We start from the raw sequence: 26,134 nt of genomic DNA on the forward strand, positions 1-26,134 counted from the left end.
ATAGATTTTTACCTTATGTTGAAGGAGAGGTTATACTATGAGGTCTCAACCTCCTCTTTAAACTTGAAAGCCTAGCATGATACTAACACATACTGGTGCTCCACAGATCACGGTTGAAATTGAATCAGCGTATATAGATTTTTATGATTTATCCTGGCCCACAACTTATAATCCCTCTCCTGGATGCTAGGAGATGCTAGACACAAGGGAAGCACTCAGAAAACCTTAGAATACCCCACTTACAAGCCCTCTCATCAACTTTAGAATCCAGGCAGATTCCCAAAAGGATTTCCAAAGAGAATTTGCTCAAAGAGTAGGTGTCTGTTAACCGTGTACCAGGATGAGCAGATAAGACAAAAAGAAATATGATCAGATGTAGTGGTTGGTAATATATATACTGGAATGGATTCGACCTCAAAAGGGCAAGGACTTGGGATAAATCTGATACCATCAGGTCTGACTACTAAAATAAGAGCAATCATTTACTGGCACTTCCCAGGTGTCAGACACTCTGCCGGGCTTTTTCTAGGCATTATTTCAAGAGTCCTCTAACAACTCTATAATGTAGGTGTCTATTTTTTCATCGAAAAAAAAATAAAACTGAGAAGAATGAACTTGTGCAAGATCACACAGGTGACCGGTGAATGAGATTAAAATAGAATTTAGGCCCTCCAACAAAATGTGCCTAAAGACTGTAAGATATCACCTTTTAATTTTTTCTCTTGGAGTGTAGTTGATTTACAATGTTGTGTTACTTTCAGGTGCAGCAAAGTGATTCTGTTATATGTGTGTGTGTATATATATGTGTATGTGTGCGCATATGTGTGTATGTATATATATTCTTTTTCAAATTCTTTTCCATTATAGGTTATTACAAGATATTGAATAGAGTTCCCTGTGCTACACAGTAGGGCCTTGTTGTTCATCATTTTATATATAGTCGTGTGTATCTGTTCATCCCAAGCTCCTGATTTATCCCTCCTCGCTCCCACCCCTTTCCCCTTTGGTAACCGTAAGTTTGTTTTCTATGTCTGGATATCACCTTGTTTTTGGTGTAGGCAAACACATTATTTGCCTCCCTTCCTGATCCTCTCTTTTCTTAACTACTTCTCTTTGTTTTTTCTTTCAAGCTCAAAGCACGAATACAAACAGCTGGTTTTCTCCCAACCCGTGTCTTGTGAAAAACGTGGGTTACCACCAGAACTGGGCATTCAGAGCCAAGAAGCAAAGCAGGTTTCCAGTTAAAAATAGGAACTCCTGGCTCTGTCTCTGTCTGGTAGGATCCCACCTCAATTAAAGTTGGGTGGGTGGCAGCAGTTCAAGGACCTCCTTACACCAGACCGCTCCTTAGGATACTACAAAATGGTTTCCACTCTGCTATTAGCTTAAATGTCTCCAGAAGTATTATGGCTTGCTCTGAAGATTCCATGGTGTGGTCATGCAACAAAACAAATCCAGGTGGCTCCCAGAAACAACCAAATCGTTAATAGATGGGTCTTTGTTTCCCTCACCCCCATCCAAAACAAAAAGCAAACAAAACACAACAGGTAGTACCACTAAAATCAACAAATGCCGAATTCTCATTAGTCACCAATGAAAACCTTCTCGAAATCAAGGTCTTAGGAGTCTTTGAATTCCGAGGATCTTTCTAGTCTTTGCTTTTCTTATTTTTGCAGCTAAATGATACAAACTGTTCTTGGAATCACGTGTTCAGTTATGTTATAACATTTCATATATTTTGAATAAATAGAATGCTTTCTTTATTTGAGATTTTTTGCAGTGTTTTTGTTAATGTCTTCATGTGATATTAGGTAAACAGAGACACTTTAGAGCTTTATTCACAATCAAGCTAGAATTTTGAGAGGAATTTCACATTCAGAAGGGAACACTGATGCTCACAGATATTTCAACTCAATTCCTCCTTGAGTTAAAGTGATGTCTCAAATGTAACACTTTTGGTTGTTATTTTCTTTATGCAGTAGTAATGCAGAGATCTTGTAGGGAAGAAAATAACGCAGCACACCACGTGGCCCAGCATGGCAGTAAAATACAGGTGAAATGTATCAGCGTTATAGTGAGCTAAGGCTCAAGATCAGGATGATATTACAATACAATGGAGTTGCATCACACATGCACATAAGATAGACAAGTTCAAGGGCAAGCGTGATAGAGACAGAAATCCACTCACTTAGCTCCACTTCCTAGTACCACCCATTCAGACTAGATCCTGACTTCCACCGCCGCAGGGGAAAGGAATCTCCAATAGAAACGCAAAGAAAATAAAAAATAACTTTAGTTCTTGCCTTTTGAATGTCAAGGACTTATGTTCTGGTGATTGAAGAGTGGTTTAGCCCATTTTCAAGGAGCATTTGAAATATATTCTACTTTTACCTTTTAGACAGATTCTAGAACCTAGGCCATACATGGCATGTGGTTTCACTGTAAAAATTTTAAAATGTTGCTGTGAACAGCAGGATGCATTTAAGAGAGGGAGGAAAGAAAAGGACTGTGAAGGTCAAAGTGTCATCACTATTAAACAAACAAAAACAACCAAGATGTCAAGTTTCCCTAGGCTTCCAGTAAAGCAATCCATAAAAATATTATTGACGCTACCATCAAGAAGAGAACGTAGGCAATCCCTCCCATCAAATGTGTTTCTGCGTCTGGACCCACACATTTCTCCTCTGCTTCTGTTACCCAGGATGTCCTGTCCTGGCTCCTCCCAGGATGCTCAGCCGGGTTGTCCAATCTATTGCCCTGGATCCCATCTTCCCTCACTTACTTAAGGGCATCACTGCTAGTGTCGTCCCCTCTCTCTTGAACCTTATTGAAACGTCCCTGTCTATTGGATCATTCGATATGCACATGAACGTGCTATTATATCCCTCATCTCAAGAGGAAAAAAATGATCTCTTCTCTACATACAATTCCAGCTCACATTCACTGTTTCGCTTTTATAGCAAAAATCCCTCTAAGAGTTGCCTTGACTTTGGATCTCCGCATATTCGTCATTCTCCCGTGGTCCCTCTTTCTCAGGCATCCCTCCCCACCACATCACTGAAACCTCTCTTTCAAGGGCACCTTGTCATTTCCAACCATCAACGGCTTTGTCTAACTCAACCAATCACAAGCACTGGACATAGCTGATCACTTCCTCCTGTTTTCGCTGTTAGAAACCCATCATTTCAGTTCTTTTCCTCCCTTACTGACTGACCGACCGACCTTCATTCCTAGTTTCTTTTGCTGAATCTTTATTTCCTAATGATTCAAGATCAAATTGACTTCCAACCTCTCGACCTCCTGTTTTTCTATACTCACCCCTCTAGGTGATCTCATCCAGTCCTGTAGTTTAAGTGCAATCTACAGGTTGACCACTCCCAAATTCGTAACTCTACACCAGCGCTTTCCAATAGAACTTTGTGCAGTGATGACAAGTATTCTACTACAAACCTGTGTTGTTCCGTATGGCAGCCACAGGCCACATGTGGCTCTTGAGCACTGGTATGCATTGTGATAGAAGAATAAAACGTTATGTTTAATTTAATCTAAATCTAAACTTAAAGAACCACATGTGAGTAGTGGCTACCATATGGGACAGCACAGTTGTAAATGAAACCCATCCTCTGACCACATTCACATAGTCAACTGTCTATTGAGCATCTCTACTTGAATGTTTAAAAGGTATAACAAAGTCTGACAATGAACTTGGGATTTTCCTCCCCGTTCTCTGAAAGGCTGTTCTTCCCAGTCTCACAAAATGGCAACCCAATCCTTCTAACTGTTCAGGCTAAAATAGAAAGTTGATCTCCTCTCTTTGCCTCACACCCCACACCTAATCGACCAAGAAATGGCGTTATCTTTACTTCCAATATTACTCAAATCTGACCACGTCTCACTTTATCTATTGCTACTGCTGCTTCCTTGGTCTAAGCCGCCATCATCTCTTTGGATTTCCATGATCATGGCTCTCTAGGGGTGAGGAGAAGCCATATTCTCTAGCGGAGGAGATGGACACATCCACGCTTAAAAATACTATGGTTACTTAAGAGGTTAAAAACAAAGTGCCGTATAACCTGCCAAGGGAAATCAAATGTTACTGTGAACTTGGGGGAAGGGGATCACATGACTACCTAAGGAAACTGTGTAGCTGTTACTTAATTAATGAAGTATTTTGGTGATGATTCCCACCAAGAAGCCACAAAAGAATTTGTTTTCTTTGAGGATTTCTATTCCCCCCAAAAGGACAAACTTTTATATTGAGTTTCCCACCTTCCTTCCCTTAGGTGAAGCAAAAATATGTAGAGATCCTCTGAAAAGTAAAACGTCTGAGCTAAAAGAAGTTAATAGCAAGAAGGCAACTACTCCATTTCATACTATCAAGGTAATAGAAGGAGCTTACTTATGCAGCCACGTCAAGAAGAGAAATAACTCCCACGATTTACTGTAAATGTGCACAAAATTACGCAACTTTAAATGACTAACTCATAACATATGTCGTAGCTGGTTATTGTCATATTACTAGTATAGTTCTATAGCCAATGGCCTACAGGACATATTGTTTATATTTTGTTTGTTGGACATATTAATGCATTCATTGAATGCACAAATGAATAAGACTCTCAACTTTAAAAAAAAATCAAATGACTCACGGCTTCACTATAACGTCTGTGTATCTGTAAGGTCACAGGAGAGTTCTATGTGTAATCACGTAGGCTGAAGGACAATATTTGTATAAACCAGCAGAAAGCTGACTTTAGAATTTACTTTAACATCAGCTCATAAAGCCTTCTGAAAGAAAGTAATTATTTAAACAAATAGACACCAAGATCAAATATATTAAAGATGAGTATTTGCCAATTACATTATTTGCTTCTCTATGATAATTTAGGCATTCTCTGCCCTTTTTCTAATCCTGTATGAGGAACAAAGTAACCAAGAATGGAATACATAGCAGTTGTCTTATCTTTTACTGTTTGATGCTTGCAATAGCCAATCCTTTGGAAACAGACTGATCGCCTGGCTGAGAGAATCTCTAAGTCCCTTCTTTACCCCATTCTGAAGAAAGACTGGACTTTGTCTAAAAAAAAAAAAAAAAAAAAAAAGTCAATCCCACCCTCAGGAATGGCTACATAATTTGCGGGGCTCAGAGGAAAATGGAAATGCAAGGCCCCTCGTTTAAAAAAATGATTAAGGATTTCAAGCTGGTGACAACAGAACAGTAAACCAAACATAAGGCACTTCTGGGTCCAAGGTCCCCTGTGACTTTGCGGGTTCCACGTCCATGAAGCCACCTCTGCCCAACCTCAAGGCTGAGGTTTTCTCACCTGCATCAGTTTTAAGACACAATTTAAAATGTTCCAAATTCTAAATGGTCCTGCGGTCTAACAATGACTTTGCCCACTCCTCTTAGTGGAGATGCCACCCACTAATTTGGCAGGCTTGGCTAAACCTAAGTACCTCAGCGTGACCATGACCATCACCTTGACCACAGACAGTGCGACCCACCCGAAGCTCGGAGGCAGGACCGGGGGACGACGTGTGATAACCGCATAGCTAAGATTCTAAATGCCTCTGCGGACGCCGAGGAACGAACACATCTGAAACAATACGTCATTTGAAAATGCTAATTCCCATCACTCACATCTATTTAGAAATATTTTCAGTGACCCTGTCAAGCGCAGTCAATAGCTTTTTTCAGCACTAGTGGAGAACACAAAGGCCCTCCAGGTCACACGGATGCCACAACCCTCCCCCACCCCCCATATCATAGCACAACATCACAATAACGCCCCGTGCTGCACGTTGGACTGTATAGCCCAGCTGTGAAATGCACAAGTTTGGAAAGGCTGCCAGCAATTCAGTCTACTTAACTGGACTTAGTCCAGAGGATTTTCCAGCCAACTGGCACTGGGTCTCTAACTTACAGTTGGCAAGCAACCTCCTTAAATGCTTCCAGGTCCTCAGTAGAACTGTTCAGTGTCTACCTTTAACACACCAACCACCTGACTTCAGACACAGCACTCAGCAGCTCTGACCGCAGGGTGCGGAGCTATAAAATTTACAGCTTCTTAAAGTTGGAAAACCACAGACGGGGCTGGACTCTACCAACTGCCCTCTGAAGGAAGGGGGATGCAGGTTCCGCTTGGGGCACACAAAGTTTAAACAAAGGACACACTGAGTAGTCTCGGGTAAACAGCTTGCTTTCTGTCACTCCCACTTTTAATTTTTAATGTGCAAACTATAAATGCCTTCCATCAGCTTCATTTTTGTTTCATTACTTAAGGCCCATTTTTCCTTTTAAGGAAGTTGTCCTAATTCTCCCATGGAAACTAAAGAGTTATGCATAGGTTCTGAAGACCGACTTTTTACTTAGTGCATGCTTGGAAGCTTATTTCGTGTCTTCAGTAATGTACTTGATCGCTTTAAAAAATAACAGCAGCAATACTTCGTGTGTTATGCCAGGCAAAGCACTGTACAAGCATTATCTCATTTAAAGCGGATAACCACACTCGGGACATCCCTGGTGGCGCAGTGGATAAGACTCTGCGCTGCCAAAGCAGGGGGCCCGGGTTTGATCCCTGGTCCAGGAACTAGATCCCACATGCATGCCACAACTAAGGAGCCGGCAAGCCGCAACTAAGGACCCCTGGAGCTGCAACTAAGGATCCCTGGAGCCACAACTAAGGAGCCGGTGAGCCACAACTAAGGAGGCCGCCTGCCACAACTAAGACCTGGTGCAACCAAATAAATAAACAAAAACAAAACAAGTCTCTATTTAAAAAAAAAGATCTTTTCCTCAAAATATCTCTTTACGCAGTGGATAAGACTCTGCGCTGCCAAAGCAGGGGGCCCGGGTTTGATCCCTGGTCCAGGAACTAGATCCCACATGCATGCCACAACTAAGGAGCCGGCAAGCCGCAACTAAGGAGGCTGCCTGCTGCAACGAAGACCTGAGGCAACCAAATAAATAAATATTAAAAAAAAATAAAGCTGATAACAATACTATGAGGAAGGCACAGTGCTGTTAATATCTTAGTACTGTAGATGAATGCACCAATACACAAGGCCACGTAGCTAGTAAGTAGCAACGCTGGGAGCTCAAGTCTCTGATACCGTCCGACTCCCAAACTTGACATCTTAACTCTTGGGACACTGCATCTCCAGCTCTGAAATGTCACATCTAGGATTCTCATTTAAAGTTCTAAAAACTGGATGAACTGTTGCAAAGACGTTGTCACTGGGATCCAAGAGCATGCTACGACATTTACATTGTGCTATCGGGTTCCAACCTGAAAATGTTGTTTCTGGAACACGCTAATATCTGACTTAAGGATACATGATTTTTAATCTCCTCAATCCATTTTCCCCTGCATTTATAGAACTGTTGAATTTCACCATTGTTTTAACCGCTGAAATCCAACCTACTTTATAGATTGACCCCTTCCGATAAATGATGAATTTCGCCGTACATTACGTGTTGGCTAAGTCAGGGAAGGGATCGTTTTGTAGTGTGAATTCCTGTTTTTGTATAATCCTGTGATTTTTTGGAAGCCTCGTGATGTGAAAAATCAGCCAGTTGTCTTTGCCTTCTCGTTTGCTTCAAAGCCTGAAAAACACGACCAGGTATCACCACTGCTATTAGGTGTGAGTGAGTTAGATTTGACAAGACGCAGCACCACAAAGACCCCGATCGGGGCCTTGGAAGTACATCTGTGAGGCAGCTTCAAAGGTGTGGGCTGCCACATCGAACCCCGACTACAGGTCTAATTCAACCCGTCAACATTCCTCAGAGTTTAGTGAAGAGAAACAGTGCTCTCCGGCCTGTCACAGAAGTATTTGCCATGAATTAACTGGAGGCCTGCACTTCAAATAGCAAATGGCAATCTCTAGACAAATGATGTGGCATCGTGAAAGCACATCTGAATCGTCCTCTGGAGTCTGCAGTTTCCTATCATCTGTTCTGAATTTATTCCCCATTACTTCTTTGCCTCTTTTGTGTTTTGTGTCTTCACTCCATCCCTGCTCCTTGGATAATCTCCTTGCCCTTACACTGATTTTATCGTGAGGCACATCTTTACTCATTTCAGCCCCTTCCCCTTGCGGGGGGGCGGGGGATGCAGACAGTAGGGTCACAAGGAAGGAGCTGGATGAGAAGCTAAGTCTCTGTCAGTGATGCTTGCACACTGTCAACTCAGTGATCAATGTGCCCGTCCACCTGGTCCCCCGCCACCCCATCATCTCCTTTTGCCAAAGAGCGGAGGAAGTTGTTTATTATAGTAATTTTCCTTAGATGTCTTTTTCTGCCTTGAAACTGGCCTGTGGTTAACCTATTTCTCACTTACTGTCATTACAAAGGCTGCTGTATTTGTCAGCTGCAGGATTCTCTCTTGGTACACGATTAATTGGGAAAGGGTTTGCAAAGAGTTAAACACCCCCTTTTGCCTCTTAACCGAGAGAGAAAAAAAAATCCTTAACATAAAGGAGAGCTTTCATTTTTAAGACGTTTTTTTAAAAAAAGGAATGCTGTAAAAACACAGGGGATCATATTTCAGTCCTAGACTAGCAACCTGTGTTATCATGTCGTCCTGACTCACTGTTTATCAGACGGAGATGAAGTTACTTTATAAATGAAACACTCAAGATGAATTTCCTCACCTACCCTCCAACTGCATGACAGTTTGATGGAGAATATGACTCATTCACTGTTGTGTGTGAGAGACAGATAGAGAGAAACAGAGACAGAGAAAGAGAATAAAGGAGAGGAAGAAGAAAAGGGGGGGGAGGGACACGAGAGGGGGAAGGGGGAGGCGGGGAGAAGAGGGGGAGAGAGAGAGAGAGTGTGAGAGTGTCCATCAGCTAGCAAAAAAGCTGATCTTCAGTCACTTCTAAAGAATGTATCATCTCTAAGTGGACACCTTCACTAATCATGAAAAAAAAAAAGAGAATTTTTGTGTTTTTCATTCTCATTGCCAAGGCTCCCTAAAATTATATCTTAAACGGGCCTTTTGCACTGCACTTATACAAAGGACAAAACCAGTGACCTTACGTTACCTAGAGCTCAATCTCAAAACGGAAAAACATTAAATTTTCAGCCATACTCAAAATGCCCAGCATACAGACGTCTACTTCAGATTAAATGATTATTTTTCAACGAAGGCATGTGTAAATTTCAACTCTGAACTTCAGTTTTCACATTTCTACCACTTCAAAATTTAATTCCTTGTACAAGACACACACGCGCACACACACACACACACACACACACACAATCTGGCTATGTGATGTGCAGAAGATTTAGTTTTTCTTGTGTTCCCAAACCCATTAAAATAAATACGGTAGGTCTATGCATAGTATCCTGAAGACTATTGAAATATAAGCTGACTTTTAAATCTTTCAGATGACTAATGAGTGTACTAGTTCAATGAGAAATTCCTTAGACTCTATGCCAGACTCATGTTGTAGGGGATAAGCTGAAATAAAGAAAGATGTGGAAATTATCTAGTTTATAATAACTGTGTCTGTAGTGATCTCAGAAAGTATATGGTTGCCAAATCAATATTGATTTCTTTTTGTGCTGGGGTGTGCACGTGTGTGAGTCATTTCCCCCTGGGCAATGCAGGAATATGATACAGGGTCATGAACATTAGCTCCATTTCTCCAAGTCATTTACATGTATATGTATGTCTGTACTTCAAAATAAAAAGTTGATTGATGGACTTAACTAATGCCTAAAAATTTAAGACCTCAGACAATCATATAAATCCTTGATTACCCTTAGGAATTTCCTCTTGGCCACTGAGGAAATTAAGGGGCCAGCTCAGTCTAAGTTGACATCCACCTGTTGCTAATGTTGGACCCTGTAGAATCCGGGTTCCGAGAAGAATGAAGGTTTGTAACAGAGATTGTATTTGAAAATTGGGCAGGCACATGACTTGGTGATAAAAGTGAAAATGTGTTTTCCATTTAAACTGAGCTTCCCTATGAAGACATTCTGTAAAGTTTTGACATTAAAAATAACCCAAAGCAGAAGACACTTTTGTGTCAGGCCATGCACTTATTTCTTGAGGTTAACTGACAGCAGTCAATCTGTCCCAGGACTGCATCACCTCTGCCTTGCACTAGAAAACACCCAGAAATAAGTGAAAAGATCTGTTAAACCCACCACCCTGGGAGGGCAAGTTGCTGTTCTCCCAGATTAAGGTAAGTCAACTGTAAGCTAACTGGTCAGCAAGTTCTTATGTGTAAATTATCCACTTTGGGAAAGGCAAGCCTTTTAGAAAGCAGATCGATTCCTCAAATGCAATTGAGGAGATCAAATTTCAATATTTAAATGCCCTTTGCTGTATTTAACTTTCAACTGTACAATTCTAGGACTAGTCCTAAGAGATGATGAAATCCAGTGGTTTTTAAAATGTGTACCGCAGAACTCTAAGCCTTTCAGAGAACTTCAGATTACGACTGTGGTTTGGGACAGAAGGGCAGAAATGGGGAGGAGAGGCTGGTCTCTGAGCCCTGTCACTCTCGACTTTGGTCAGAGAAAGTCTCCTTGCACTTGATTTATTGTCTCCATGTATGATTTTTCAACTTGGAAAGAAGATTCTACTATTCATTTATTTTATTTTAAACATTTATTTATTTATTTGGTTGCACCACGTCTTAGTTGCAGCACGTGGGCTCCTTAGTCGCGGCAGGCAGCCTCCTTAGTTGCGGCTCGTGGGCTCCTTAGTTGTGGCATGCGAACTCTTAGTTGCGGCATGCATGTGGGATCTCGTTCCCTGACCAGGGATCAAACCTGGGCCCCCTGCATTGTGAACGTGGAGTCTTATCCACTGTGCCACCAGGGAAGTCCTTCTACTCTTTAAATGAATGGATGAATTTTATCATTGGATGTCATTCATTCAGTAAATTTTTGTTTTTGAGTGACCACGATGTTCCAGATACCATGCCAATTGTGGAATCTACGAAGAGGAGTTAAGTCATCTTTCGGCAATATAGGGTTTCAGGTGCTTAGAAGTGCTTCAAGACAGTGTTACAGGACAGAGTAGAAGATATTAGTTTAGTCTGGGGACATCATTTCCCAAATGAGAAGACTGGGCCTCAGATAGTTTAAGCGACTCATGCAAAGTGACAGAGTAGTATCTGAGTGACCTGTATCACCAGCTATTTATAGAGATGTTCCCTGTTCAAACCCACGTTGCTTCCAGAAAGAATGGGATCAACCTACCAAAACTCGCTCTTTACATTTCTTAAAGACCTGAGACTATAATGATTTGGTGACATGACTTATGCCTTAACCACTGGTGCATCTCCAATGTCTATAGAGGGCTGGGCACAAATGGGCACTCAGCAAAAGTTTAGTTTTATTTTATCAGACGTCAAGACAAAATAAACAGAGCAATACTGCTTTGAAGGTAGCTACCTAAATCAACACATGCCAAAGTAGTTGAAGATAAGACTTGGCTAAGATACTGGGAGGATCTGATTAAAATAAATGAATGAGATACAAAAAGGGACATTATCCTTACACCGCCGTCCTCATGTGTTCTGGCAAACACACCCTTCTGCTGAATTTTACACTATAATAGGAGCTCAGTGAACGTGCAGTCATTTTAAGTGGCCAAGAGAGAAAGTGCTTTCCTTCACAGACTTATCCTTTCTGTGGATAGAACAGCACTTTCCATTTTGGTAGGTTCCCACTTTCATCATCCCACAGGATTGTGAAACACATTCAACATTTCGTATTGGACTGAACATATTTTTGGCTCCCAAAGTATTCATTTTGGTTCAATTCATAGTTGCATGGAAAGGCATATGAACTTTATTTAACTTCCTTTAAAGAAGAAGGCCATGGATTACTTGGATGTTGATATATAGCCTAGTTGTGGAAAATGTAATTTATCGCTTATTGTGATTTTCAGTTTTTAAAGTCACTGTGTTCTCTCAATTTTGGAAAGGCATGAGCATGTGATAAAAACCGACCTGAAATTTGATGATGTTCTCCTGAGAGCAATAAAGTACAATTTAAATATTAAGGTCATTAGCCCAAATTCTTTGAAAAGATAAAATAGACATAATACGAGGTTACTGGATTGGATTCTTAAAAATCTCCTAAAATAGTTGCAAGCTTTGAATAAAGCCATAACTCCTTTAAAAAAATACAAGCAAGGCATGACCAATTAATCATACATGTTTCCCTCTGGAATATTTTCAGACAAGTCACATTCTTAGGACATCAATTGAAGTTTTCAGGGAATCTGTAAGTAGAATGTATACATAAAGTAAGACTTTGTAAAAACAAGAGCTAAGCAAATGTGACCTTACTGCATTGTGGTGAAACTACAATTTTGTATTTATAGAGATCTTATTATAGTTTTTACCCTATTTCTATAGTAGGGGAAATTATTGTATAAAACCGTACATATCCAGTTGAACCTGGGGAAGACTTTATGTTTTTATAATTTTACTAGATCTATCCAGTAGTTTATCCTTACATTTTGATTGGCTGTGTGTTTGTTTGTTTCCCCCGAGGAGCTGTCTGTATTTGCAAGGACAATCCAGCTGTTTTTGTTTGTTTCTTAGTTTGTTTTCTGGCCGTGCCCCACGGCTTGTGGGATCTTAGTTCCCCAACCAGGGATTGAACCCAGGCCCTCGGCAGAGAGAAAGAGGAGTCCTAACCACTGGACCGCCTGGGAATTCCTTGTATTTGCAAGAAAATCGATGACGAATCTGACCGATTTTGCACAACTCCATCACCAATTGAGGCCACCCTTCCATTTCTCAAAAATAGCTCCTAATCATCAGGAAAGTGTTTGGACCTGGTGAACAGTCCAAAGACTTAGCTTTAATCAGCACTAAATAATGGAGGTGAGTGAGATAAGCAGTTACGCTTCAATTAAGCAAAGCCCAAATAAAAATTCTGAGCTTTAGGCTGGCATAGCGTTTGGTGACAACGTGGCCATTATCTGGTCAATTTGATCAACACAGACAATGACAGGGGACATTCAGGTTCTAAAGATGAAAGTCAGAAGGAACTCTGTGATTCTGCTTTATCTGCTTTTGCACTTTCCATCACTTCTTGTCTCATTCTTTGTTGTGGTTTTCCTGCAGATAACGTATGTTTAACAGCAAACCTTAAATTACAAACAGAACTGTGAAAACCTACCGGAGTGGCTTTGTGATTATGAAGAAAACTGGACACAGAAACAGCAACAACAAAATATGGCTGCTTGTCATCAAGTAGTAAAACACATATTTCTCATGAGGAATCATTTGGACTTAGTTCTGGTTGCCCGGGGCAGAAGCCCGGAGAGACACCCACCTTCCAATTTGGTAATTTTCTAGCCACAGAACTTGGTTTGTGTACATATGCTTAGAGACGGATCAAAGGCCTCGTGGCAAAACTAATGAAACCATGTTGCTCTAAAACTAATCCCTTGCAAGCTAAATATACCTCTCTAAAGAAAACGTACCTTTTCTAAAGAAATGGAAAAGATGTTTGCTGCTCAAATGCTTGACAGAAAAGAAATAAACAACCCATCTAAAAAATTAGGACTGAATAAAAAGTCTCAAAATCTTTAACCAGAAAGTTCAATTCCTATGCCTTAGGTTTAATTACAGGGTGACTTTAGGGCCTTGATTCATTGCTGAGCTCCAAACTACCCTAACAATAGTCCAATTTGATTTCGGGCTCCTAATCTCATCTTCTGAAATAAAAGAAACAATCCAATCAAAAAATGGGCAGATGATCTAAATAGACATTTCCCCAAAGAAGACATACAGATGGCCAAAAAGATGCTCAACATCACGAATTATGGGAGAAATGCAAATCAAAACTACAACGAGGTATCAGCTCGCACTGGTCAGAATGGCCATCATCAAAAAGTCTACAAACAATAAATGCTGGAGAGGGTGTGGAGAACAGGGAACCCTCCAACACTGTTGGTGGGAATGTAAATTGGTGCAGCCACTATGGAGAACAGTATGGAGGTTCCTTAAAAAACTAAAAATAGAACTACCATACGACCCAGCAATCCCACTCCTGAGCATTTATCCAGAGAAAACCATGGTTTGAAAAGATACATGGTCCCCCAATATTCACTGCAGCACTATTTACAACAGCCAGGACATGGGAGCAACCTAAATGTCCATCAACAGAGGAATGGATAAAGAAGACGTGTTACATATATACAATGGAATACTATTCAGCCATAAAAACGAATGAAATAATGCTATTTGCAGCAACATGGACGGACCTAGAGATTACCATACTAAGTGAAGTAAGTCAGACAGAGAAAGACAAATATCATATGATACCACTCATATGGGGAATCTAATTTTTAAAAAGTTATACAAATGAACTTATTTATAAAACAATCATGCAGATTTAGAAAACAAACTTACGGTTACCAAAGGGGAAATGTGGCAGGGAGGGACAAATCAGGAGCTTGGCAGTGCTTTGTGTCCACCTTGAGGGGTGGGATAGGGAGGGTGAGAGGGAGATGCAAGAGGGAGGAGATATGGGGATATATGCATATGTATAGCTGATTCACTTTGTTATACAGCAGAAACTAACACACCATTGTAAAGAAATTGTACTCCAATAAAGATGTAAAAAAAAATAAATATGTAAACACACACACAAAAAAATTAGGAGCTTGGGATTAACACACACACACACACACACACACACACACACACATTCACACACACACACACACTACTATATATAAAGTAGATAACCAACAAGGACCTACTGTATAGCACAAGGAACTCTACTCAATACTCTGTAATAACCTATATGGGTAAACAATCTGAAAAAGAATAGATACATGTATATGTATAATTGAATCACTTTGCTGTACACCTGAAACTAACACAACATTGTAAATCAACTATACTCCAATATTAAAAAAAAGAGACCTGAGAGGGTTGGAAGAATATTTCCTAAAGACAGCTGCTCTCAATTGTGAAATCTTTGCGGGACCTTCTATCACACAGAGATGACAGGACCTAGTATCTCAAGTTCACAAGATAATGGGAAATTAACTCACCGTCAAGACCTAGGGCCAGGGTTGCAAACTCAAATATCTACTGGGACCAGAAGTTCCTTTTTCATAAAAGATGTCAACATCTATATTTTTATAAGAAATCACCTGATATTAGACCTCTGATCCATTTTTTTTAAATTATGAAGATCTGAGAGCTGGATTTGGCCTGTGGTTGCCAGTTTGCTCATCATGGTCTGAGGTTTAGGTTTTTAAAAAATATATCTGTTATGTGCTCAGAAGGCAGAAGCATGGTAACAGTTAGAAACGTTATGTGCCAAGCACTCTGTAAGCACTGAAGTTATCTTAAATTCTTCTTATGCTAGCACTGACAGTTAGCTGGTATTGTTTGCCCATTTTTACAAATGTGGACATTAAGTGACACAGAGGTGAAGATACTCGTCCAAGTTACATAGCTAATTACAAGTCTGTACTCTTAACCATACGATGGGTACGACATCTGACTTAGAATCCAAAGTTATGTTTAGTCTATATACAATGGAATATTACTCAGCCATTAAAAAGAATGAAATAATGCCATTTGCAGCAACATGGATGGACCTAGAGATTATCATACTAAGAGAAGTAAGTCAGACAGACAAAAACAAATATCATATGATATCGCTTATATGGAGAATCTAAAAAAAGATGCAAATGAACTTATTTACAAAACAGAAATAGACTCATAGTCTTAGAGAATGAACTTATGGTTGCCAGGGGGAAGGGTGGGGGGAAGAGATAGATTGGTAGTTTGGGATTGACATGTACACACTGTTATATTTAAAATAGATAACCAACAAAGACCTACTATATAGCACAGGGAACTCTGCTCAATACTCTGTATTAACCTAAATGGGAAAAGAATTTGAAAAAGAATAGATACATGTATATGTAAAACCGAGTCATTTTGCTGTACATCTGAAACTAACACAACATTGCTAATCAAATATACTCTAATATAAAAAAAATTAAAAAAATAAAAAATGCAGTGGTTAAGAATCCGCCTGCCAATGCAGGGGACACGGGTTCTATCCCTGGTCGGGGAAGTTCCCACATGTGGTGGAGCAACTAAGCCCGTGTGCCACAACTACTGAGCCTGAGCTCTAGAGCCCACAAGCCACAACTACTGAGCCCACGCACTACAACTACTGAAGCCCGTGCACCCTAGAGCCCGCGCAATGCAACTACGGAAGCCTGTGCGCTCTAGGGCCTGCGTGCCACAACTACTGAGCCCGCATGCTGCAACTACTGAAGCCCGTACACCTAGAGCCCGTGCTCCACAACAAGAGAAGCCACCGCAATGAGAAGCTCGCACACCACAATGAAGAGTAGCCCCTGCTCGCTGCAAATAGAGAAAGCCCGTGTGCAGCAACGAAGACCCAACACAGCCAAAAAAAAAAAAAAAATGTATTTCATAGGAAAAATTAAAATAAAATAAAATAGGTCCCTTCAAGGGGGAATGCAGCAACGAAGACCCAACACAGCCAAAAAAAAAAAAAAAAATGTATTTCATAGGAAAAATTAAAATAAAATAAAATAGGTCCCTTCAAGGGGGAAAAAAGTTATATGTAGTCATACTTTTAAACTATCTTTTAAAATTCATCTTCCTCAGTAAATGTTTAAGACTAGCACCTTAAATAATAACAATAATAATAAAAGTTGAATTAAGCTTATGTTTCCTTGATTCCAGAAGAGCATAGCAGTATGACTGGACTGAGAGCAGATATCATACTTGTAGATGGAAAAGATCTGGACTCCAAATCAACTCTGCTTTTTTCCTAGCTGTGTGAGTTAGGCAAATCTTTTAACATTTCTTCACACTTCATTGCTTATTTTTCTGGCAAGTCAGTGAGGTAGGTTTTCTATCCCAATTTTGCAAGTGAGAAACTGAAACTCCACGTGACTAACAGGAGTGCCTGGTCACATGAGTCCTCAGTACATGGTGGCCACGACTTCTACACAACCTCAAGCAAATCACGTGCCTCTGAAAGCACATGATCAGCCCCATTTTACAAACTGGAAAAAGCAAACCCAGAGACGTGACGAGGAGCAAAGAAAATGTATCCATGATAATTGCGTTACAGAGTCATTTGCAGACATGGTGGCTGTTTTTATTATCCTCATCATTACCCACTTATTATTTTTTTTTCTTTTCTCACCTCTAAAGAAATGATAGCTTACAAAATGGTAGCTTACAAAACCACCTGGTTTGCTATGACTAAAACTTTCTTGACATCAAGCAAGTGTGCTTTCTGTTCCACCACTCTGCCTCCTAGGCCAGTGGATCTGTGTGATGAACAGCCACAATGGATGATCCCAACAGCAGACGCAGACAAAGTGGAATCATGTAAAGACGATTCCTTGTATATTCCGCAGCATTCAGAACAGCCAAGTGGACCCGTGAAAGGTTGGCATCTGCATGTGAAAATCAACACATTCTCCCCGGGACCCATTGGATCCCTGCCCTCCTCCCCCAGATGGAGTTGCTGTCTTTTCCCCTTTGCACTTTGAGATTTAGCCTATTAGGAAACAAACTTGAACTAGGCTTTTTTTAAGCTAGCTCAAATCGGGGTCATCACTATAAATTCTGCAAGAGGCACTGAGAACTGAATAAAGAGAAGGGGCTTACTTCAAAGACCAGGGTCTCATTGGTGGGTCCCAGCGCGGACAGGCGTTCCGGGTGGTTGAAGGTGCGCTGGTACTCAAACACAGTCCCTGCGAAGGCGAACTCCCCTGGCCAGTCTATGCTCCAGCCCCCCGTGAGGTAATACTTGTGACTGAGGCCTCGGACGGCGAGGTAACTGGAGGATATCTGAAGCTCCTGGACCTCGATGCTGCGGGCGCCCGGTGGGATGGTGACAACCGGATAATACTCTTAAGTGGAAAAGAACAGAATATTTCTGACATCCACATCGTGCACTGGAGATGGGCTCAGAGACAGGTAGTGGCCATTTTTACAGAGTGGGGTGTTTGATCATCAGCTGACGTTCATTTCTACTCTTATGAAGTGAAAACACTCAGTTATTTCATTTTCCAAGTGGTAGGAACACCAGAGAGAGAAAATGGATGAACTTTTCCCAAGCACATGTGTGTGGACAGAAAACACTCTTCCCTTTTCCAGAACCACAAAGGCCATGCAACTCAAGGATGCTTTTTATTTTTAATCTACCTGGAAAAAAAACTTGGAGCCACCTATTCTCAACGGTGATGTGCAGAAGAAGACAGGGCTCAAAGTTCAATTCTACTCAAGACAGTGAGAGAACTGCTTCAAATATTCATCTAACATTGTAAGTGCGGACCATCTAAGTTCCGTAATACATTCTTTGTTTAACAAATGCACGTGGGGCATATGGCAGCCTGGTCAGAATATTGAAATTGCTAAGCAGAAGAGCATCTGTTGAACACCCCTCTGGGATGTATGTATTGATGAAACTACTCACACGAAAAACCCACCAATCCTCCCTTGCTCTTGCATAAGCCCCAAAAGCCATCATCTACTGTGTGTCAGGTGAGTTAGTAAAAGGCTCAAGTGTACTTAGCGTGACTTAAGTTTGTTCAGCAGCAAAGGGTGTGTCCCACCAATGACAGCACTGAATTTGCAGCATCGCTTACCATTTGCTTTGTGCTGGTTGAGGTACAGGCCTTTATAAAACTTGCAAGTTGAATTGTCACCTTTGCAAACACCACAGGCATCTGAAACTGCTTTAGAGCCAAGTTCATGATCGCATCCCACTGGCTGTAACCAGAAAAAAAAAAAAAGGGAGAAAAATCAAAGATTAGAGAAGCCAGTAGCTTAGAATAACCAAGAGGTACATGGTTTTCCATATTTACTGAACATTAGGAAGGTAGGGCAGCTTTATGGTTAAAAGCAGAGTCTCAAGTTTGACTGGCATTCAAATCCTTCCTCTGTAATGACGGGATGTAAGATTAGGTAAGTTACATAACTTACAGACATCTGTAAAACTGAAATGAAATGTCACCATTGCTACTAATGGGAGGGGAATTTATTCAGGCCAGCTCTACCAGTGAAACATAAAAATGCTGGGACACCACCCCCTTCCCCACCACGAACACACACACAACCCTTACAAGATCACAGAGCTCACAATCAAATTAAGACAAAAGAGAAAGTGGATACCGGAAGAAAAAGAAAAACTAATCTGAAATAAACAGAAGTGCTATTTTCAAACACACTTATGAGGTTCTAATCACACGGTGGAAATACTTAGCGAACACGAAAGAAAAGTCTACTCTATTATTTACATTCTAATTGAATTTTTACAACTACTGTGTAAAGTAGGATATATCATCATCTCCATATGTGGAAAGAGTGAAAAGGAAACTCAAAACACTGGACGGGGGTCACACAGAAATTAAGAGGGAATTTGCAGATAAAACCCACATCCAGCTTGAAAATGTTACCCTCTTCTCCTACACCACCTGCTTTTATCCAGACACAAGAATCTCTTGGAACACTTCTCACGCTATGCATTTGATAGGAGGCAACACAAGCATGACCATACACCCCAAAGCAGAAATGTTCTCTTACTTCACAAGTCCCATCAATGCAAACATCATTTCTGTGTGGGGAGCAAGGAGTTCCGTCTTTCACCTTGCTGGACATGGCAAAAAAGAATTCAAAGTTCTCAGCCTTGCAGTACAGCTTACATCGATCTTCCTCTAGAAGCAAAGAGATCAAAAGAGCTCATGGTCAAGAGGAAATCATAGGAAAATGACACGAGTACCAAAAAGATGAGTTAAATTTAATTAGAAAGCTATTATGATCAAGATGGAAGATGTTACACACAGTTTTCTGGGGGAGTGGGGTGTGTGTGCACGGGCATGCTCGAAGGCAGATGTGTGTGGCTTTTAAAAATATGAATTCCTTTTAGTAATCCATATAAAGTCTGCTTTAACATGGATACATGAGAATTTTATTTTTCTAATCCTGAGTAAGAGCCATAATACACGTGATTGGCGGGTTGTGTCGCTACCCTCCTTGGATAGTAGATATTTAAGGCTTTATAGGCCCCGAGGTCAGACATTAACAATATGTAAATGAAGGACTATTGCCGTGTCCCAATAAAATGTTATTTTTAAAAAACGGGCCAGATTTGGCCCACAGGTCATAGTCTCTGCTGACTGTGGTTTAGGACACGGATTATTTTACATATTCAGTCCGCTAAGAGGGAAAATTCTAGGCACTTTGGAGAAAAGGCATATGGTCAATAATATTTATAAAACATATAGAAAAGAATCGTATCATGAAAAGGAGGAGGAAGCAAACAAACTAAACATTAAGGCTAAAAAAATGTAATTTTTATTGATCATTAAGTCCCTGAGAAGTTTCTGGTATCACAGGTAAAAACAAAGTTTTATCTCTATAGAGCACTTGTTATCAGAAAGGAGTTATCGTGCCTGTTTCTCCAAGAGAAAGAGTTCTTTTCTGGCCAGGAATTCCAGATGACGTTTCTCCCATGAGACCTGATGTGCGACTGTGTGATATCCCTGATAACAGTTTTCCAACAAACGTGTAAACAGTTTGCAAATGGTTGTGCTTCATAAAACCTCTCAATAAAAGACAAAGTCAAAAATATGAAGGCAGTGAAATTATTATGGTCCAAATATGCAGCCATGTGCATGGATTCCACTTTTTTTTCACCTAGGAATTCTTTCTAATAGAAGTTTTATCTCACGCCTCCTACCCTGTGCATATGAGATTAGGGAGCTGGAAGACATGTTACCCTCTTTTTTCTCCCTCATTCCCAGGAATTAACAAGTTCTAGAAAGTGCAGTTTTTCCAGTACAGGTTCCTGGGAAAGTTTAGGAACTAGTCTATTAGAAAGAAACACAGAAGCTGGGGCGGGGAATAAATTAGGAGTTTGGGATTAACAGATACACACTACTATATATAAACAGATAAATAGCAAGGTCCTACTCCATAGCACAGGGAACTATACTCAATATCTTGTAATAACCTGTAACGGAAAAGAATCTGAAAAAGAATATATATATATATATATATATATATATATATATATATACACACATACACACACACACACAACTGAATCACTTTCTTGTACACCTGAAACTAACACAACATTGTAAATCAACTATACTTCAATTAAAAAAAAGAAACAAGAAGAAGGAAACTCATCACTGGAAGACAAAGACTATCTACGTTTATGAATAAATTCTTCCCCTGATTTTTCCCAAACTGCATGCATGGCACAGACCTTCAAATCATGGTCAGTCTTTTCGATTTTAAATAAGTATCAAAAGGAGAAGAGGGAAGGATGAGAAGGCCTTAACTTTTCTGTCTCCCACTCTAGGACGTGCGACCCTAAGGCTGGGGTGTCTGTTTTTTATTCTTTATTTTTATTTTTTGGCCAAGCGGCATGTGGGATCTTAGTTCCCTGACCAGGGATAGAACCCATGCCCCCTGCAGTGGAAGCGCAGAGTCTTAACCACTGGACCGCCAGGGAAGTTCCTGGGGTCTCTGTTTTATTCAATGTACTCGCCTCTGTATCTAGCAGAGTGTCTCCCAGGCAGTAAGTACTCAGTCAACATCTGCTGAGCGAACGAATGAAATGCCAGGCTCCCTACCTGGTAAAAACTGCAGTAATATTAGTGAAAGAAATTTGAAATCAAAAACCATTTTATAAGTCACACAGTTTATCTGCTTCACTTTCTCTTTATGTATTCAACCCACAACTTATCTAAAGGATGCTAACAACAGATTCTGGGCACACTATATTTAAAGGAAGATGTGGGAAAGACCAAGGATTATCCAAGAAGACAAAGCAAAGGAAGGACAAGAGAGTCTTGGAGAAAGAACCATAGATGAGAAACATGGAATTAGGGGCGAATACAGCCAAGAGAAAATAAGTCTTCAAGTGTCAAAACTGAGAGCAACTGCAGCTATTTTAAATGTCCATGGGAACCTGCTGCATGGTACCCTTCCTAGGTAATTTCTTAGTTCCTGATAGAATGTCTCTAGTGATAGAGCACTTACTGCTCAGGATGGGACACGCTTCCATTAAGGACAGTTGATATTTATTTATTCATTGGTTCCAAAAGTTATAAATATGTTCCAAGTGCTGTTCTTAGATGAGGGAGATACAAGCATACTCAAAACGGACAAAGGCTTCAACCCTGGGTAACCTAATAATTCTTGTGGGGAGAAAGATAATGAATAAATGCCAATACAATATCAATTCTCGCACCAAGAGCAATGAAGAAGAAAGCAGGGCAAAGGATTCAGAAAATGACAGGAAGGACTGTCTCTCTGAGGACACGGCCATAGGAACCATAGGAATTTCTGAGCACGTGAATTAATTCTGTGTTCAGAAGCAATTTCCAATAAATTGAAATCTCCCTCTGTTCAATCTCTCTTTGAAGTTTTGAAGGTAACTAGTCTCTCTCCTACAGTCAACATCTGTCAGTCCCTCACCGCTTTCTCCTAAGACACAGATTGCAGAATTTTAACGTCGGTCCCAATTTGTGCTTTCAGACAAGCAGCTTTTGGACCCAGAACTAGATTCACACTCCTGCAACAGCTGGGCTGGTGTTGAGCAAAGCTGTAGTACCATCCCCTTTGATTTGGAGATGTTACTCGTTATAACGATGTCTCTGATTACATTAGCTTCTTTTTGGTCACTGATTATATAGGTTCATTCTGAGCTTTCGCACAGAAGCAGCCTCCATCTTATTTCCCATGAATTATCATTACATTTGGTCTCTTCCCATCCTGCATATGTACAACTGGGATTCACGTTTATCCCTTTCCCAAAGGAAGAGTGGATGAGTTTTGATAAAGCAAGTGAACGGAAAAAATGAAAAGGAAACAACCAGAATGGTGACAGCTTATTCTGCACAGGTAACACAAAGTACGTTAAATTTGGTACTTGTACTTTGTACATATGGTAACTAAAATAAATTTTGATCCTGAGCCAAAATCAAATCAAATCAACATAAAAGGTCAAATACAAGCCATTACTTTAAGGTATAATAAGTACCAAGAACTTAATATAGAGACATTTTTTATTCATGATGCGTGTGTGTGTGTGTGTGTGTGTGTGTGTGTGTGTGTGTGTGTGTACGCTCTGCAAATAGGCCTTTCCATGCTTGTAATCATCTACCACCTCAGTTACGGAGTATGGTGTCTCTATGGGGCATATATGGTTTCATGAGTTTTTGGTCTGGACAATTCATACCAATTTCAATTAACAACCCTGGGAGACTTAATTGCTGAAATGTCAAAGGTAAGTTTAGAAACATAAGTACATTCCAAACACATGAACTCTTCGACTTATACATGTGGGAGGAAAGGGGTGTCTTGTGAAAAAAAAAAGTGTGGAAAAATAAACAAAGCCTAAAAGAAGTGAATGAAAAACTGGGCCAGGACGGGTCTGGGGAATGAAAGGTAAACATGGAAACTTTTTTACACGGGCAGCAGTTTCTTCTGTGTTGTTCATTCACGTTACTGTTCACATAGAGACATACTTGTTTGAGGTTCGTAGAGACCAAATTACCTTCCACTTTCGTATAGGGTTTCCACTGGTAGAACCATCCACGGAAAGGTTTGCTGTTATATTCTGCACACTGCTGGGCTCGAAAATCCAAGCTATTTTCATTACAAGGGTTAATATTGCACAGCTGATATACACGGCTAGAGCCAGGACAGAACTTGCCACCATACTGAGGCCTGAAAAGAAAATTAAAGATCTTCAATACTAGCAATCAAAAGGCTATTAGTCACAGGCAATAATATAAGGAGGGACAATCAAGATGATCATGGTCACAGTGTATGCAGTGCATACAGTCCATTACAAAAATGGAAATATGTAGCCTACTACCCTTATGTCCCAACCCTTCTTATACCCATGGCAGACATAACTAATCAATCAAAGATTTTTTTTCTTTTTCTTTGCTTTCTTTTCTCAACATAGCCCTTGGGTAGCCACTACCACTGCTCATCAATTGCCATGTTAGACCAAACTTACTTGCCACCTCTGAGCCAATTTTTACATTCTGGCGATTTCCATAAAGACTGATGAAGGCATGTTCTTGACACTCATCCTATCACCTCATGCATTAGGGAAATCTGTAAACACACCTAAATGTTCTTGTTAATGTAGATGCGTGCTTGTGTCCTACACATGCAAACACACACGCCCCATCTGTTGGCATCAAAGCTCTTCCAACGCAGACCCAACTCCTCTTCAGCTTGTCTCCCATCTCTGACCACTCCCGTAATCTTCCTACAACTTGCCATGCACCTGCTGTGATGGCAAGTCGGCGGTCTGTGATGACAGCGGTCCCCAACCTTTTTGGCAACAGGCACCAGTTTCGTGGAAGACAATTTTTCCAGGAACCGGGGTCGGGGGCAGACGGCAGGGGATGGCTCAGGAGGCAATGCGAGCAGTGGGGAGCGGTAGATGAAGCTTCGCTCCCTCACCCGCCACTCACCTCTTGCTGTGCGGCCCGATTCCTAACAGTCTGTGGACCGGTACCAGCCCGGGGGCTGGGGACCCCTGACGTAGAGGTTCAGTCAGGACACTGAGGATACTACGTGCCGTACTTTCCAATCCAGCTTTGTCAGCCACTGAGCTGATAGTTTGATGACTGTCACGCTCACGCGTGCTTTATTCTAATTGATTCTAAACTCTGGGGGAAAAACATGTCCTTGTTTTCACCTGCATAATCACTTTTTAACGTTGCAGGCGGCCTGCTCCTTTCCTGCCAAGCACAAGGGGAAATGGATTTCCAGAGTAGGGAATCCCATTAGAACATAAATAATTATGATCTAACGGCAAGCTCTTTAAGATCTTGCTACGCAGACTGCAAAAACCAGAAGGCAAAATAAAAAGGAGCAGCTACCACACTGAAAGTTACCAGTGACATCTTACCCAGCTTACGCCTGGCACAAAGCAATTACTTCTCTCCATTCCCACTTTCTCTGTAGTTTTCTCCTAAGGCTAAATCCCAACTACGGATCACCTCGTACAAAAGCTCAAGGCAAACATGTAACATGAAAGAAGGCTCCAAGTTAATAAATTTCTGTGATTAAAATTCCTTGTCTCTTTAGGAAGCACAAGAATGCTATAAAACACCCCTGGATTTGCTTCAGCATATTTTATCAAATTCTCCTATGCTAAAATGGATTCAACAGAAACGGGAAGGGTCACACCGCCAGAATGAGATTTTTAAGCTATTTCAAAACATTCTGGAGCAACTACTAAAACATTCAGCAGTCATTGTGCTACATGAAATCCCTGAAGACTTCTTAAATCATTATCTGAAAAGCATTTAGAAAAACCTTAAAGTGCCATATGAGAGCCTTACTCTATTCCTGGTCATCTTTATAAGTCATAATTAAAATTTTCTCCGTGTAAGCCTTTCTTGTCGGAGAGTTTACAAGTAAGCTTCATTTAGACTACTCAAATTCAATAAAGTGACAGAGGACCACGTGTGACTTCTTCAACTCAGAAACTGTAACATGGGAAAGACCTCAAAACCGATATAGCCATCCCCTCATTTTACAGATGAAGTGAAAAACGGCTAATAGAGCTTCCAAAATGTGCTCAGTGAAGGTCACATGTCTAGAAAGAGACAGAACAGAGCTCAACCTCATACCTTTGGGCTCTCCTGGATGCTGGTCCTGCTCTGCCATGCATGCATTTAACTGAGTTAGGCTAGAGGGGTGGGGCATGAGAAGACCAAGAGGGAGACAGTGATGTCCAGTGGTTAGGGAGCTGGCCTTGGACAGTGAAGCAGACCTGAATTGAAACAGTCTCTGCTCTTTCCCAGCTTAACTTGAGGCAATTTTAGTTAACCACCTAATCTGTAAAATGAGGACAGCTGTGAGGATTACCTGAGAGAATGTTGGTAAAGAATTTCGGGCAGAGTCTACAGCCTAGCTAGCACAAATAAATTGTAACTATTTTAAAGTGCTTTCTACTTTCAATGACTGGTCAAAATTTGGACTTTGCCATCAAATCCTCAATTACAGATACATTTTTTTCTGCAGCTTTGAACATGAGTATTAGGATAAATTAACAGAAAATTCTACCATGATGTCCCTT

At 40.7% G+C, this 26,134-nt stretch overlaps 1 protein-coding gene across 1 annotated transcript in view; it reads right to left on the reverse strand.

Annotated features, from left to right (window-relative positions):
* Nucleotides 1–26,134, reverse strand: part of ADAMTS18 (ADAM metallopeptidase with thrombospondin type 1 motif 18) — a 149,978-nt gene that overhangs the window by 30,107 nt on the left and 93,737 nt on the right. The window contains exons 11-14 of the mRNA XM_024125149.1: nucleotides 23,582–23,754; nucleotides 19,594–19,724; nucleotides 18,657–18,780; nucleotides 17,674–17,918 (exon numbers count right to left, since the gene is read on the reverse strand). Of these exons, the coding sequence (XP_023980917.1) occupies nucleotides 17,674–17,918; nucleotides 18,657–18,780; nucleotides 19,594–19,724; nucleotides 23,582–23,754 (673 nt within the window). The remainder of the gene's footprint in view (nucleotides 1–17,673; nucleotides 17,919–18,656; nucleotides 18,781–19,593; nucleotides 19,725–23,581; nucleotides 23,755–26,134) is intronic.

Source organism: Physeter macrocephalus, chromosome 17 (genome assembly GCF_002837175.3).
Source record: "Physeter macrocephalus isolate SW-GA chromosome 17, ASM283717v5, whole genome shotgun sequence".
Classification (NCBI taxonomy): domain Eukaryota; kingdom Metazoa; phylum Chordata; class Mammalia; order Artiodactyla; family Physeteridae; genus Physeter; species Physeter macrocephalus.